At 48.8% G+C, this 16,385-nt stretch overlaps 1 protein-coding gene across 6 annotated transcripts in view; it reads left to right on the top strand.

The window, feature by feature from the left end:
• GFRA1 (GDNF family receptor alpha 1) overlaps window positions 1–16,385 on the top strand; it is a 201,724-nt gene that overhangs the window by 166,850 nt on the left and 18,489 nt on the right. For all 6 annotated transcript variants that reach the window (XM_084772570.1, XM_084772571.1, XM_084772568.1 and 3 more), the window contains 3 exons: window positions 6,051–6,160; window positions 8,915–9,049; window positions 12,377–12,561. In XM_084772570.1, coding sequence (XP_084628696.1) covers window positions 6,051–6,160; window positions 8,915–9,049; window positions 12,377–12,561 — 430 coding nt within the window. The remainder of the gene's footprint in view (window positions 1–6,050; window positions 6,161–8,914; window positions 9,050–12,376; window positions 12,562–16,385) is intronic.

Below are 16,385 nucleotides of genomic sequence, written 5' to 3' on the forward strand. Positions count from 1 at the left end.
AAGTTACAGAAAAGGCCGGTAAGTGGTCCCTCAGCCCACTGTCCATAGAGCGTCTGCTGTGTTGAAGTGTGTGCTTCAAGACTTTATCGTTATAATCATTTTTCTATTTCCAGTCAGCGGCATGCTCCCTTTCCTGTGCTATTTTCTGCATCAACCACTGCTTCTCAGATTTCCTGGGGGCCTCACGGCACTTGCCAGCCCTTTTTTCTTCCTTGAGGGTGGGGATTTTCTGTGACTGAGCGCGACACATTTCTACATTAGTGCCTATTCATTTCCTTTTCATTTTCTCAGAGAAAAACAATCAGCGCTCATCACGGCTGTAGTCATGGAGATTTCATGTCTCCGTAAGAAATCCAACTGTGGAGTTTCTTTGTTAATCCCATGCCGGACATTTATGCTTCCTTGTTTAGATCACAGTGGTCCAGGCAGAGAAGCCACTAAAACCAATTTACAGCATGATTCACAGCTCAGGGTCAGCAGGGGGCATGTGCATGGCGGTGTCCGAGGGCTGCTGAAGCTGTGTACACAGTAGGTGTTCAGGTGGTGGATGGCTGCTGAGACAGAGCCAGTGACCTAACCGCTTACCGAAACTTGATTTCTCAAGACACCGTGGACTTGGAAGAGCCATAGCTGCAAACCTGTCCCATGCCTTTCCCACCACACCACCATTGCTCTGATGAGTTATCCTTATTCTGAGGCTTTTTTTTTTTTTGCTTGCCCACTGCTCTCTGCATCTTGACTTCCGTCACTTCAAAATATTCTCTCCTTTGTATCTCTCCCTGGTCCTCAGTGCTTTGCTGTGATTCTTCTGGGAAACACACACACACACACACACACACACACACACACACACACACACGCTCATACACGCTCACACACGCTCATACACGCTCACACATACATACACACACATATACACATATACATATATATACACACTCACACATACATACACAAACATACATACATGCACACACATACATATACACACAGACACACACTCATACATACACACACATACACACATACACACACATATACACCCACACACTCCCACATACACAAACATACACACATACATATACACACAGACACACAACTCACACATACAGACACACACATACACACATATACACACACTCACATATATACACAAACATACACACGCACACACATATATAGATACACACACACACACATACACACAAATACCCTGCCCTCTTCCACATACTGTGTGCCTGATTACTGTTCAAGTGGTGTGGGTACACATAAGACCTAGGATCTTCGCTGAACAACCACCGGGAGATCTGAGGAAGAGCCTTTCTAACACACACACCTGGCCATTTTACGTACCAGTTTAAAGTCCTTTGGTGGCCCTCATGCCTTCAGGACAAAATCTAAACTGTGTTCACTGGTTGTGTCCTTTCCAGCCCCACCACCCCAGGTGACGTGGTTCGCAGTGCTCCTGGCAGGCTGTGAGCTAACTGTAGTGGTTGAGGGCCTTGTGTGGTGCCTGAGCTGGGTGGAATGTGGCCGCGCCCGCCCCCCCCAGTCCCAACCACGGCGCTCTAGAACTTGGAAGGGTCTACGCCGTCTGCCTCTGTCTCAGTTTTCTCCTCTAGATAGTGGGGCTCCGGCTCAGTAAGGCTGTTGTGAGAGTTGACTGTGTGACTACACGTCACGGGTATAAACCAGCACCCAGCACATGCGAATCCTTCATAAGTGTTACCCTGGAGTTACGGGAGACGTGCAGTACGGCGGGCGCGCCTTCTGCCTGTCGCATGCTCCTTTGCCTTGGCAGCAGTTGTGCCTGTCCTTGTGTCTCTGTCCCATGGCTTGACTTCTCAGAGCCGTTGTAGCAGCGGGCTAAAAGCATTTGCAGGGGGGTCAGTGTGTAGTTTTAAAATCCAGGTTCTGTTCTTTTCCTGTTTTCCTCTAGAATGAAGACTTACTTTCCTCAAGTATAAAATTAGGATTAGGGTTTGTGGTGGGGGGTAGGGCAGGGAGGTGGCAGAAAGGCATAGTGTGTGTGTGGGAATTAATCCAAAGTAAGTGTTACGAAATGCCACAGGGAAACCTGTTACTTCGTGTGCTAATTAAAAACATCAAAAATGAATAAATAAGGCAAAAACTTAAAACAACAAAATACCTACCTCATTAGACTTGCCAGGAAAGAACTAGGTCATATGTAATGCTGTCTGTTACGTTCTTCTTTTGTCTTTGGTTTCATTTTTCTTAGCAGCCTTTCTTGACAGTTTTCAAGGACTTGCTGACCGTGAAGGCTGCTCTCCCAACACTTAGGAAGTGGAGGCAGGAGGATTGGGAGTTTGAAGGTTATTCATAGCTACATACCCAGTTGAGGCCAGCCTGGGCGATGTAAGACCCTATCTGAAATTGAAAGCAAGCAAACAAAAAAGAACCAACAAGGTACTATCAGAATCCTTTAACATTTTTCTTGCGGCTTCTGGACAGTTGAGAGTTAAAAGCGACAGGCAAGGTCTTCCTCATCACTGTATTAGGAGCACGCCAAGACAGCAGTTAGTCTCTTGAGCTCAGACAGTTAGTCTGCCTGACCGCTGCGCGTGGCCCTGGGCATGCAGCACTAGAGGTGTCTTAGAGCTCTGTTGAGGAGAGGCGTTGGAAAGGATGGATTCCTCTTCTCGTTGGAAAAGGCTGAGGAGTGTTGTTGTGCCATATGGTTTTATGTAGCACCAGAGAAGCCTGGCCCAGAGGACTGGGTCAGACAGCCAAGACACCGCCCAGTCTTCACCCATAGGACCAACAGCATCATGTCTCTTCAGCATGGCTCATTTATCATCCGGGAACAACCGCTTTACAGCATTTGTTGATTACGGTGCTATAAGTACCACATTGTGGTGTGGCTGCTGTTCCAACGTCAAGCAGTTCCCACAGTTCCTCCAGTGGCCGCCTGCCCACAACGAGCCAACTCCGCCACACCGCTCTGTGGAATTCTTACCTCACTCAGTTTTCTGTCCACAATAGTGCAAGTGTCATCATGTTGTCCCCCAAGGTGAATGTGAGGAGTAAGTGAGGAACAGCTCTGATAGAACCCCAGAAATGTGGGTGCTGTAACAGTGACCCCCGTACACACCTGGATTCTGAAACTCTTTGTCCGTGGTGCACTGGTCTTGTTACTGGGGACACGGAGGTTCCCTTTGGGGGCTATTGGTTTCATTAACAAAATAACTTGAAAACAGACTCAGAAGGAGCCATGAGGATAATTTTATTAGAGTTTAAGAGGAAACATGTAGTTCAAATTAGGTGAAAACCCTGGGTACTGCCTGGAGAAAGGATGGTGACGGGAAAGTTGTATTCTTTAGGTTGGATAAGGAATATATTCTTCTGAGCTGATCTCCCTTCTCAGGCTGTGGTCTTCAGCCTTACTCATCTTAGAGCTGGGGCCTTCGTCTGTCACCCCCTCTCAAAATGCAACCACTGGGGTCCCGCTTAGAGCCGCTTAGGTCTCCCAGTCAGGCTTGTGTTTTCTGCAATGCACGGACTCAGTTAACCGTCCATCCAGGGTCCAGTTGTGAGTCAGTTCTGGATGTTAAGTAGAGTGAGTCTCGTGGTGTGTCCATGGTGGTGTGTCCATGTGCAGGGGGATTGAGGTCTGCATCACAGTGCTGTCAGGTAGCAGTGTGCTTTAGAGACTCAAGGCACGTGAGCGCATGTGGGCAGGAGGGGGTCTGCAGGCCAAGGTACTGTTCAGCCAGCTGCCACTACCGGTCAGCGTCTGGGGAGAGCTGTCTGTGGTGAAGGTGGCCTTCCTATTAGATCAGTACCTTTCATGACCAGGAGTTTTGTTCTGAAATTAACGCCCCATCCGAGCTGAATGTCGGTGTATTGTTTTTAAAATTTTTCTGTATTACCTGTAGGCCTGGCTAGCAATCAATCAAGACACAGACAGTTGTTATATTTTAAAATAGCCTTAGTTAACCTGGGGCAGGGCAGATAGCAATCCTCTAAACTACCTCCCGTAATGGGGCAGGCATGAGATCCCGGCCTCAATCCCATGCCATCTGCTTCCAATAACTTCTGTCAAGCTACCTCCCTTCCATAATCCCAAATACTTGCTAATGTTCTTCATCTGGGCCAAATCTCCATCCACGCCGGCCATGTGCGTCTCCTCCATCTAACCCATGGCGGCCTTCCTCTCTTCTCAGGTCTCTCTCCTTTTTTTCTTCTGGCAGTCTCTCTTTTCTTCTTCCCAGGATCCCTCTCTCTCTAAGCCCCACCTATCTGCTTAGCCCTGTCCAGGTGGGATGCCTTATTTATTAAGCAAAAGTTGGGTCACACAGACAGCAAACAGTAATTAGCATCAAAATACATCAGACCATCCCTCAACACCGGTGGGTCTAGTGGAGTGAGCCTGAGGTATCTTTAGGGATTTCCTGAAAATAAAAAATCTGTTGGCCAGACTGTAGAACTAGCCAGGTCTTTTGCTATTCTGCGTGTTTGGGAGGAGGTGGAGGATTCTAGCAGGCCCTTGGCTTTGCTTGTGTCCACGCGCTCACACTATTCAGAGTCTCACCAATCTGGGGAGGGGAGGTTTGCAGAGCCCATGGCCCTGCTCTGGAAGTGTGCTGAGAGACTCACCAAGGAGTGTCAGTGCTGTGTGGAAAAAAAAAAAATGAACCACATCAAATGCCTGTTCCCAGACCCCTTGTACAATCCCGCCCCCCAAAACAGAGCTCTTGCTGTATCCTGTGAGCTTTGACCACTGGCCAGGGCCTTGGCTGCCTTCTCTAGTTAAAATGGTGAGAATGATCCTAGGCATGCTAGTTTAGGCCTATAATCCTAGCACTTGGGAGGCTGAGGCAGGAGGATTACAACTTTGAGGACATCCTGGATTACATAGCAAAACCTTATCTCAAACACAAAACAACCCACCACCACCTCCAAAACCCAGAGAAAATTGGGCCTTTACAAACCCTTAACTCCTGCAGCCCGGCCCAGCTCAGCGCAGCAAGCTCAGGCCTGTGTATCTCTGTGCCTTCACCATCACGCACTCAGGGCTTCCTGACAGTCCTAACCCTAACCCTGAGTGCTGGGAGTACTACCAGCCGCACCTTGGCCAAAGGGCCCTGCAGACAAGGCATCTAGCCGCAGGCTGCTGTGCGGGCCCTGCAGAGAGCCTCACCTACCCAGCTTGGCTTTCCTTTTACTCTTTAGTGGCATGGGGCTAGGGGACCAGGGACGCTACTGTGCTTGGCCTGGGGGGATGAGAAGAGACTCAGGAGACAGAGATATGCATTTTTCACGGCTCTAGGAATTATGGGAGCAGATGGGCTGTAGGATCCAATTTTGATGCCAGGAACATGTTTCTGTATAAAGTAAATATTTTCCCGCTGTGGATCTCCGGTGAGCGTGTGGAGAAGCGTATTTCCTAAAGATGCAAATAAGTCTAGTCAGAAATAAATATTGAATGGAAACTTCAAAGCCTCTAGGTTTCTCCAGTTACAGACCCCAAAGATTTCTGTCTAAACAAGCAGCCTCACACAGGTAGGTGGGGGCTGGGGGAGGGGCAGGGGGAAGGTTGAGTTAAGGAAAGAATTACCCATATCCTGGGGTAGGGGTGGGGGGGTGGGGGGAGAAAGAGCGTAAAGCAGCATACTGCCAAAGGAATTATTGTTATGTCTGTCCAAGACTTAGTGGGTTTTCCCCCCCTCTTCATGTATATTTTGTATTTGTCATGGACATACTATATCATGCATATTTCTGGGCTATGGGGTGATGTTTCAATACGTGCTCATATGCAGTGTGTAATGGTTTGGCTAATTAGAGTGTTTGTGTCTTTGTACTGTGAACACCCCAAAATCCTCTACTCACTGAAGTGTCAGCAACCACAGTGGCCTCCTGTGCCTTGAAACATCAGAAGTTGCTCCTCAGGCCAGCCACACCCCCGAGCCTGCTCCAGGCTTCTCCATGCACCCCCTCTCTCAGTTCTGAGGCCTGGAGTGTTTTCAGCGCACAACCTTCCCTCCTTTTCTCCCCCCCCCCCATCCCCCACCCCCCACTTTCTGTTGCAGATCTCGCCTTGCGGATTTTTTTACCAACTGCCAGCCAGAATCAAGGTCTGTCAGCAACTGTCTTAAGGAGAATTACGCAGACTGCCTCCTGGCCTACTCGGGACTGATTGGTAAGACACGGGATGGGGGGATGGGGGGTGAGGGGGGCAGGAGAATCTGAAATACACGGCAGCACGAGATGTCTGCGCATGAATACATTTCCTAGTGGACTGTACTGGGGGTTTGAAGAAAGCCGGGAGGGAGGGCGGAGATAGATGCTGGAGAAAGGAGAGTCTGGGATAATTAAGGAGCAGGAAAGCTACAGATTTTAAGGAAGTGAAACATCTCCTTGGGGAACTGGCCACAGGACAGAAGCAGAGTGCATTGGGTGTTTGAAAGGGGAGAGCAAATCAAAGTTAACTGAGTCGGGGACTTCGGGTCTGAGAAACGGCCCTTTGAGAATGAACTCCCCAACACTGAGGAGCTTCTTGTCATTTGTCCTTCTTGGCCATTTGACTCCTGATGCACAGGGGATTGTTTAGGGTTTTTTTTTTTTTGCTTGTAAATAATTTGAAAAAACCAAAACTGTATTTTCTAGTTTGGGAGGGTGGTGGCACTAGGTAAGCCATATGCTCAGGTATTTAAGAGAATAGTAAAATTAAACATGACTCTTTGTGGGGGGAAAGATCTAGAAAGAGGAAGACTTCTGTTTGGGGTAAGCAGAGCTGGCAGGAAGGAAGGCACTGTCCCCAGGCAGGTACCAGGGACAGCTGAAGCTGCTCCGTCATGGCTCCATCATGGTTGGCATTTGAGAAGGGACGCGCAGTGGGGCTGTGGAAGGTGAGAGAAGACACAGCTGTCACATAGCCCTGGCCCAGAGCCTTCCAGGGAGGCCTCTGTAGGTCGCCAGCAGGGAGACCCTCCCACCTGGAGTGTGGCAGCACAGCCACAGCTCATCAGAGGTCTTCAGTGAGAGCCTTTGGCTTAAGTGAGTGAGTGCTTAATGCAAGGTTAGTCACTTCTAACTTTTTAAAAGGATGCCTGTGCTCCCACGTGGGGTGCCTTGAGTAATCTGTTACAGTTCCTCCAGGTACGCACCCTCCCTAAGTTAGAAGTGCAGAAACGTGTTCCTGCTCTCAGTAGCGAAGTTCTCAGTCTCCACCTGGGAGGATGTATGAAATTAAGGACATGAAGAAATAACAAAAGCAGTTAAGGCATATGCACTGTTTCAAAATTAAAAAAAAAAAAAAAGGTAAGTGAACGCAGGGATGCTCCCGGGAGACGGTGCTGAGTCTCCGCAGATGGAATCCCACTCCCAGATGTGATCACTGTTAGTATTTCAGCCCGTGTCCTTCCAGGAGTTTGCACTCATTAACTCCCCTGCGAGTGGCCAAGGCGAGGCACTGCCAGCATTTCGATGAGCTCATTCCCAGGCTTGGCAAAGCCTTCTGTGCCTGAGGATGATGAAACAGAGGGAACAAATGTAGATGAAGTGTGTGGTGCAGGCCAAAGAGTATTTCTCTCCTGGGTCTGGATGTCTTCGCGCACATGTTTTCCTGAGTCACAACCCTTGTTCCTGGCTCTTCACGTGTTGGGGATCCACTGCGGCCTCTGGGGTGCAGTGGCGGTGACCTCCCCAGTCTCTTACCCAGTGCCTGGTGAATCAGACTTCTCTGTGAGGTGCGGATGAAAATTGATTCTCATGCTAATAATGGGATGAGTTCAGAAACAAGTGGCAGAGCAGCAGGAAACCAGCAACATGCCCTTGACCCCGGAAGAGCTTCCCAAGACTTCTGCGCTGCGTTTGTAGCCAAACTCGTCATCTGGGTTTCCGACCACCTAACTTCTTCCTTCCACGAGAGTAACTAAAAACAGAAAGCCCTTGGCGTTCGTGGGCATTGCCGGGTGTGAGCCACCCAGGAGAAGACATTTGAGTTGTATTAAATATAAACGCAGTGTATACTTCTCCCAGTGGAGGACTCACCAGAAAACCACACGTCCATAAGCAGGAAGGCTCACACCACAGCAACTCTGTGGGAACTGCTGTGGATCTGTAGACAACGAGGCAGTTCCACCGGCTTTCTGTTTCCTTTCCCTCCCTTCCCTCCCTTAGAGGCTCCTCCTCCTCTTCTTCTTTTGCTAGAATCTCGTGTAGCCCACTGGCCTTAGACTCTCTTCCTATCTAAGGGTGACCTCGAACTCTACCTCCACTTCCCAAGTGTGTTGGGATTACAGGCGTGGCCCACCATGCCTGGCCTCTGTGAGGCTGTGGATTGTACAAGCGACCGCAGCTGAGCTACACCCCAGCCTTACTTCCATCTCTTTCCACTGTGGTGACCTTATGTAAATCAGCTGAGAGTCTGGGGGATGAACGCCTCTCTGTTTACATTTGTAGACACTGAGAACTTGGGGGCCTCATTAGAGGCATCATCACTTCCCTGTGTTACCCTAAAGAAGCCGTTTGTTTCTGAGGAGACTGGATTAAGAGCCTTAAAGGAATTCTTAAGAAGTGTGCACCCAGAACACTCTGATTTGTGAAGATTAATGGCATTTTTCAGGAAAAGGCAAGGGATTTGGCAGCACATAGATTCTTAGTTCTCGCCTTCTCCCTGACATCCATACCATTTGTGCAGGAAGAAAATCCAGCCCAAGGAGTTTGATTATGATTTTTAAAGTAAATGTAAAAATCATTCTGCGTGTTCAAGATAAATCACCATGAGGAAGGCACCGCTTAACATAACTTCCCACCCAGCAGACACAGCGTTTTGCCATTAGCCGTGGCATTACCCGCTGTCAGGCCAACATTTGTTTCCTTTTAGGCCACAGAAAAGTCTGTGTCAGCGCAGGAGGACAGCAGCAACACGCCTTGTCTTTGTCTCTTGTAGGCACGGTCATGACCCCCAACTACATAGACTCCAACAGCCTCAGCGTGGCCCCCTGGTGCGACTGCAGCAACAGTGGCAATGACCTGGAAGAATGCTTGAAATTTCTGAATTTTTTTAAGGACAATACGTGTCTCAGTAAGTCTTTCAGGAGTAAGATGAATGCCCTTGCATACATGTTTTCCTCTTGGAGCTAAAGCTCGCTTTGCTCCGTTCTCCCTCTGTCTCCCTCCCTTTCCTGATGGTTGGTGATGACTTTTGCTTCTTTTGGCACACTCAGTGACGCGGCAGGGAGCCACAGAAGTGATGGATTGGGTGCTGCCAAGACTGTGATCCCAAAGGCCTGTGAGGACAAGAGATTCAAGTAGCTGAGGGTGTATTATGTAGGAAAGAATGTCTCTCCCCACAGACCAAATTTTCATCTTGGCAGCCAATGGAAAGTCCACTCCCAGGTTCTGAAAAGCTGGTAGGGATATAAAATGTGAAAAGCTCAAACAAAGTGGATAGGACGGGCCTCTGAGGACTTGGCTGGGGAAATTAGAACGTTAAAATCAACAGCTCGTTGCTCTGCGTCTGGATCTGTCTTGATGGGGGAGTCTGGCCGTGCAGCGGGGACCTTGGGGATCTGGGTTTTCTTGGGAGTTGAGTCTTCCGGGGGCAGGACACTCCTCTTTGGGATCAGGGCTGTTCACTGCTGTGGCGTTCTTTAGGCAATTTGGAGTCATGTTAGGCAAAGGGACAGGGATGTTGTATACCCATATGAACCATGGGCATATGCCAGGAAAACTTAATATTGGGACAGCAGGTCTCTCTCACACATGGCTTCATGATGGCCGGGCATCTTCTGGATGACTTTCCAGTGGAAACACAACCCGGTGTTGTAGGTGGTACAGAGCTCATGCAGTTTCATTTTGTATACTCCACATGAGAACCCTACAGGATGCCAGTGTCGTATCCACATGACAGCTGAGAAAGAGTCTAGCGTTCTTACAGTTACGACCCAAAGCTTTGAACCTTGATTGGCTTCATGGCTCCCAAAGACCTGCTAGTGGTTGGTCTTGAAGGACCTGTTGACAGGTGTATAATCCTGGATATCAGGGGTCAGGTCTGACTTCTTAGTGACAGATATTATGGTTCAGCCACACCCCTGAAGGACTTCATCTTCAAGTGATAAGTTCTGCACAACGTTTTGTGTGGGCTGGTTTTAGAAGAATTAGCTAGAGATTTACCAACTGTATGGGAAAACAACTCGTGGACATTTCACAAAAACAAACTTGCTTGATAGGTGTGTCAAACAGTGCAGCTGCAATGCCTTAGTTTGGTTCTCCCAAAACCAAAATGATCTTTTGAGTTCTTGGGTACCATTTGAACCCAAAAAATGAGCTTAAAAAATGGAGGCATTTGCTAAAACATTGGGTGTACCAGCATGTTACAATTGGACCTTTTGTTTGGGTTTTATTTTATGCATTTAAAAAAAGACATCTTGTGCTCTTCTTGTTGAATACAAGTTTTAGCAAAAATAAAGCAATGGAAAATTTGCTCTTCAGAGAGAAATCAAAGTTGTCGCTCTTTGGCAATGTTTGGTAAAGGGGAGGATAGTCTTATTGATGACTTTTTAAATAAAAACAAATGCCAAGGCAGGCAAAGGCTTTCATAGTCATCAGATTTATCCTGGTTTGGATGGGGCACAGGGCTGCAAATGCAGTGCCTTACAGAGGGCCCTGAAGTAGAAGCCGTTACACTTCCTTAAATGTGACTCCTGTGTGGAAACCTCACTCCACTTCCTTGAGGTGAGGCCAGGCTTCTCGAGCTCCCTTGTCATGAACACAGCTGTAGTCATTGTTGGTTACAGTTGGGACTGGAAAGTGGTCATGTTAGAGCTGGGTGCATGGCAGACAGGTATGTCGGGAAGAGAGAAGATTCTGGCATTTGGTGTCACCCATGATTAGGTTGCTGTCACTGCTGTTCAAGACCTTACCTTACGCTTAGTACGTGGAGCCACACCTCACACCTGAGATTTAGTAGGTACCTAGGGAACATTCTAGTGAATGAGCAAGGGAAAAACTGAACTCAAAGGAGTGAGGTTGACACCCCTGGGAAGGTCAGGATGCTCTTCACAAAGTAAACTCTGTCTTGAGCCTCTTTGTCTAAGAAGGAAACGTGGGACTCTGTGTTGTTCTTCTCCGGAGGTCCCTGAAGGAGCCTGGTCTACAGGTTTGCCTTCCTCGGCAGTCTGTGTGGCACCAAACCACTGAGCCTAGTTAGAAGCACGAAGCTGCATCGTTTGCAAGCCATCTCTCACAGACCCCACCCACCCCAAATGTGGAGCCATGGAAAAGCAGCTTCCAATTGTGCTAAACTTGAAGGATGACAACTTTAAAACCAAGTGTCACGTCTGAAGGGAAGATTAGGGTTTGGCTATTCTGTCTTTCATATCGAAAAGTGCCAAGTAAGCATCATGTATTAGCCGTTTGCACTTTCAGGTCCCAAATGAAGGAGTTTGATTTCTTATACAATGAATATGAAATTTAAAAAAATTCCTAAATCCAGGGCAAATCCCCAAAGACCTGATTAAAAACTGTTTTTTTATTCATTTTAGGAAGGGAACAACACACAACCAATTTACTCTTGCCATAAAAACAATCTAATCCCATGAAATTATAATAAGCTTTGAAAGTTTCACGTTTCAAACTTTTCATTTACTCAGGGTTTGCCTATCTAATTATGCAGATTTTGTTTGGAAGACTGGAAGCAGAAAGGAGAAAAATAATCATACTAAAATTTTCAGTAGATATGAGTGAGGTCTGGGGCAGATTTTTCTTCTAGAGAAACTGGCTGCATTCTCCTATCAAGTGAGTGTGAGTGTTAGCATTGTTTTAGCTCCAGGCTATAGAAAATGCCACTGGTTAACTTCCATTCCATATAGAGTCCTAACACAGTGTAGGGATTTTCCTTTTTCCTGGAAAATGACGTGACTGTGGTGCCACTTCTGAGTCTGAGGATGTCTTTCAACAGGCTGACAATAAGTTCTTGGAGTGTTCATGGTATAGTTAAGTTTCTGGCTCAGTATTTAATGAGTGCATTATTGAGCACCTAATCCAAGACATTGGTTCTCAGCACCAGTAAGGTGTGTGTGTGTGTGTGTGTGTGTGTGTGTGTGTGTGTGTGTGTGTGTGTATGTGAGTGTGTGTGTGTGTGTGTGTGAGTGTGTGTGTGTGTATGTGAGTGTGTGTGTGTGTGTGTGTGTGTGTGTGTGTGTGAGAGTGAGTGATTGGTTTGATGGGTTGGGGGGTGGGGAGTGGGGGGATGAGGGCATGGGTCGGGGGATGGGTGGATTGGTTTGTTCTGAGACATCCAGCGTGCTAGATCCAGAATTGCTCCTGTGCCCCCTTTGCTGTACACATCCTACCTGCTATAGTTGCTGTTTACCTCTGAATCGGAATTTCCTTTTTTGTTTCACTGTAGAGAATGCAATTCAAGCCTTTGGCAATGGCTCAGATGTGACAGTGTGGCAGCCAGCCCTTGCAGTACAGACTACCACTGCCACCACTACCACTGCCTTCCGGGTGAAAAACAAGCCTCTGGGGCCAGCAGGGTCGTCTGAGAATGAAATTCCCACACACGTTTTACCGCCATGTGCAAATTTGCAGGTGAGAAGAGGGTCTGGGTTTCCCGTGGCGACGGCTTCTGGGAGGAGGCATACTCACTGTCAGAGAGGCATCGCTCAGATGTGAATTGTTTTCAAAACCCATCTTTGCATGTACACATGTATTCATCCGTGCGATGTGAGAGCCCGTGTGTTAAACCCGGCATGTGTAAACCGGGCTGTTTGTGAGCCTCGGTGATAATCTCTGCACTGGGATTATAGATGCCGGCTACTGTCCGGCTTTACACGGGTGCTGGGAATCTGCATGCGGGTCTTCACGCATGTACGGTCACTGGATGATCAGTGCCTTACCCATGGAGCCGTCTCTCCAGCCCAGAATTGCATCTGGGAGTTGAGATGTCTCCGAGTGAAGAGAAGGGTGACCATGGAACTGACTGCTACTTACTGAGGTTGTAGCTTTGGTCAAGGCTCTGTGAGATGACGGGTCCGGGCAGATGCACCACAAAGATTTTTTTGGGGGGGGGGCCGGGGAGTGCATGGTAGAGTTGAGTTGGATATATATATATGAAACAACGTATCAAAAGAGGGAGTTCAAACCTAGTACCGGCTTCTTCACTGTCTCTGAAGGTAAACCAGAGGCGGCCTTACTAGCAGCTGTGTAGAGTCTCGGAAAGGCTAGTTATTTACAAGGCCAAAAAGTGCTTTTCCAGAGTATGAGGAGCTTCACAGCTCCATGGGAACATTGTATGTGCCTGGAGCCCAGCGAAAATGTCCAAGAAAGTTCTTGAAGGCCAACTCGGGTGTGTCTGAGCAGAAGCAGCAAATGTGAGCATGGCAGTTTCCTGCCTCAGTCGGAGGGAGGGCTCAGTGTGGCATTTTGTTGAGTTCCGTGGAAGTGAGTACTCAGCTGTCAGCGAGGCCTTAGCTACTGGGAGGTTTTCAGGGTTCTGTGCAGTTCGGGTGCGCCCCTGATGGCCGAAGGGAAAGAGTAAGGCTCTGGGCCAGCTCTTGCATCAGAGGACGTAGACTTCAGGAAGATGATGGTTGTATTCAGGTCTGCGGAGCTGGTGGGTCACAGAAGTGGTGCTGGGAATCCAAGAATGTCACCTGTCCACGGTTGTTCCCATACGTTGAGGGAAAAGTAACCACACTGGCTTCTGCCGTCGGCTGTGCTGGGGAACGGAGTGTTAGTCTGTTTGCTGTAGTTTTGATTGTTATGGGGTCTCAGGTATCCCTGAGTGACCTTGAACTTGCTATGTAGGTAAAGTTGGCCTTGAACTTGCTATGTAGGTAAGGTTGACCTTGAACTTGCTATGTAGGTAAGGTTGGCCTTGAACTTGCTATGTAGGTAAGGTTGACCTTGAACTTGCTTTGTAGGTAAGATTGACCTTGAACTTGTTATGTAGCTAAGGTTGGCCTTGAACTTCTTCTGGTCTTCCTTTCTCTGCTTCTAGAGTGCTGGGGTTATAGACATGTGCACCATGCTTCCTTTATGCAGAGCTAAATTGAGCCCTGTGTGTTACTTTCAAGCACTGTGATGGGACCCCGCTCTCACCACTTCCCTGGCAGCGGTCACCCTCTCTGGAGCCCTCAGAAGAAGCCTTCTTCATTCACAAGGGCTGTGGTCCAGAAAGTGTTGGGCAGTTGGCCCATCTACTTTGTATGACATCACCCTATGCTCAGTGCCCTTCATCTGAGCTTTGGTCTCTGTCTCCTGGTCCTTCCGGGTCCCAACTCCAACATACAGTGCCAGACATTCACTCACACCAGACCGCAGGGAGAAATAGGATCACACAGCTCAACATCAGGCCCGGTGTTCTTTGGGTTTCTGAGATGCTTTTGAGCCCTTGCTATCTCCAGATGAGAAGGTGAGCTTGTGCTTCAGCGAGACCCACACCGCTCTGCGCACACTGAGATACACAAAGGGCGACTCAGATGCCACCTAGGCCGGTTACTGTTGCCTCTGACCTAAAGACCACATAGACATGAGCACTCAAGAGCTAAAACAGAAATTCAACTCTCAGGTGCAGCTTGCCCACAGTATGCAAGGTCAGATGAGGTAACTAGGTGACATCCCAGATTAATCACTGGAAACCACAGCATTCTTCCTTCCATGAGTGGGGAAGACTCTGTTCGCCATAAAATGTGTCCTCTGCTTTCCAGTTCCTTGTCCTATCCCTGCTCCTGGCTTGGGGTCTTGTGATGGACGTCTCACCTCCAACGCAGATATGCCCAGCCAACCCTCCCTGCCAGCAGGACTGTGTACCACTGCGCAGTTGCCCTGGCAACGCTGAGGCACACATCAGCTTCCTTCCCCCCAGAAACCATGCCTTCCCACACTCTGTTAGCATGGGAGCTCTGCTTCGTAAGCAGATGGACAGAGGTAAAAATTCAAGTGTGATGTCTGTCTCAGGGCTGAAGAAATTGTGGATTGGTCAGGACTGAGGGCAGACATACCTCTCTGCCTTGTGATGGATGCACAGAGGAGTTTAGTGGTGTCTGGTGTCTGGGAGAGGAGGCCGATGGTTTCATGGAGCTGGTCTTTACACCTGAGACACGGACGAGGGCATTAGCACGCGTGGTCTTAGCAAAGGCGCTAATCTTGTCTTTGTCCCCTGAGCACGAGTAGTGCCTCGCTGTGAGAGTTCAGTCAGTGGGGTGGAATGCACGCTCCAGAGTGATGCGCAAAGCTGACCATCTCAGTAGCGGATCCCTAGTCAGCTGGTCACCTCACCTAATTCCTGTTACAAAGACGAGTGGTGCTGCTTGGCCTTGCTCTGGGTTGGGGGTCTGAGGTGGGCTAACGAGCACTGGTGTGAGACAGAGCTGGCACATTTCATAATTCCAAGACTGTGTGCCCCCTGTCCTCCTTCTCCTCAGAGCACCCCCGAGGGGCAGACGTTGCAGGTGGGCTTAGACAACTGACAGGACAGTGACTTCACCCCAAGACCAGTGTGTCTTTCTGCCTCACTTTGTGACACTTGGACAACCAAGTCCTACTGAGTTAGGAATGGAGAGTGAGAGGAAGGGAAGGGCAGGGAAGGAGGCGGCGGGAGCTGCCCTGCTGAAGGTCAGCACAGGAAGGAAGTGGCAGGTCTACAGCCCGCCCTCCTCTCTGGGCTGCGTCTGGCTCAGGGTGCGGAGGGCTGAAGGATTGCCAGAAAAAGCTTTGTGGCTTGACAACTTCTTTAGGGTGAGCTACATGAAGAATGGCTGAAAGATAATTTGAGGTCATAGATTGGGGGTTGATGACAGTGACGAGTGAAGGGCTTTCACCCTGAGAACATGGCCCCCCCTCTGGCTGATTTAGGGCTCTCTCAGCGCAGGGCTCCCAGGAGGCCTTTCCTTTGTGCCTGCCTGGCTGTGGATGAATTCTATTCGCCAGGGGCCTAGAAATATCCCCGGATGGCGTTTGTCCCTGCTGGCTGCCTGTGTCATGACTCAGAAGAGAACGGGGACTTAAACCAACGAGGGACCCATTGGGTCACAGATCTGGAGCCGGTCAGAGACTTTGGCAGCCTTAAAGTTTACTTCTCTTGAGAAGCGCCCTCTTGTAATATTTTTAGATACACAATAACATGAGAAGGCTCTTGGGGACTGAAGAATCTGTCTTAACACTTGAGCTACACTATTTTCCTCAAAAAAGTCTGCCTGAAAGTGTCATTATCAGTAAGCCAACAGCAGAGCCTCCTGGGGAGTGGGTGGCTCTGGGCCTGGAGACCACGGGCTCATGGGTGGCAGCCGTGGAAGGATCTGCTTTAACATTTTTTTGATTGATTAGTATAAAATGTCAAGGAAATGTCCAAGTGCTGGGCCCCCCCTCCCCCGAGGTGGTAAAATACTGGGTTTGAGGTAACCTGCCAGGCT

The sequence above is a fragment of the Acomys minous genome (assembly GCF_964271855.1).
Source record: "Acomys minous genome assembly, chromosome: 2".
NCBI classification, from domain to species: domain Eukaryota; kingdom Metazoa; phylum Chordata; class Mammalia; order Rodentia; family Muridae; genus Acomys; species Acomys minous.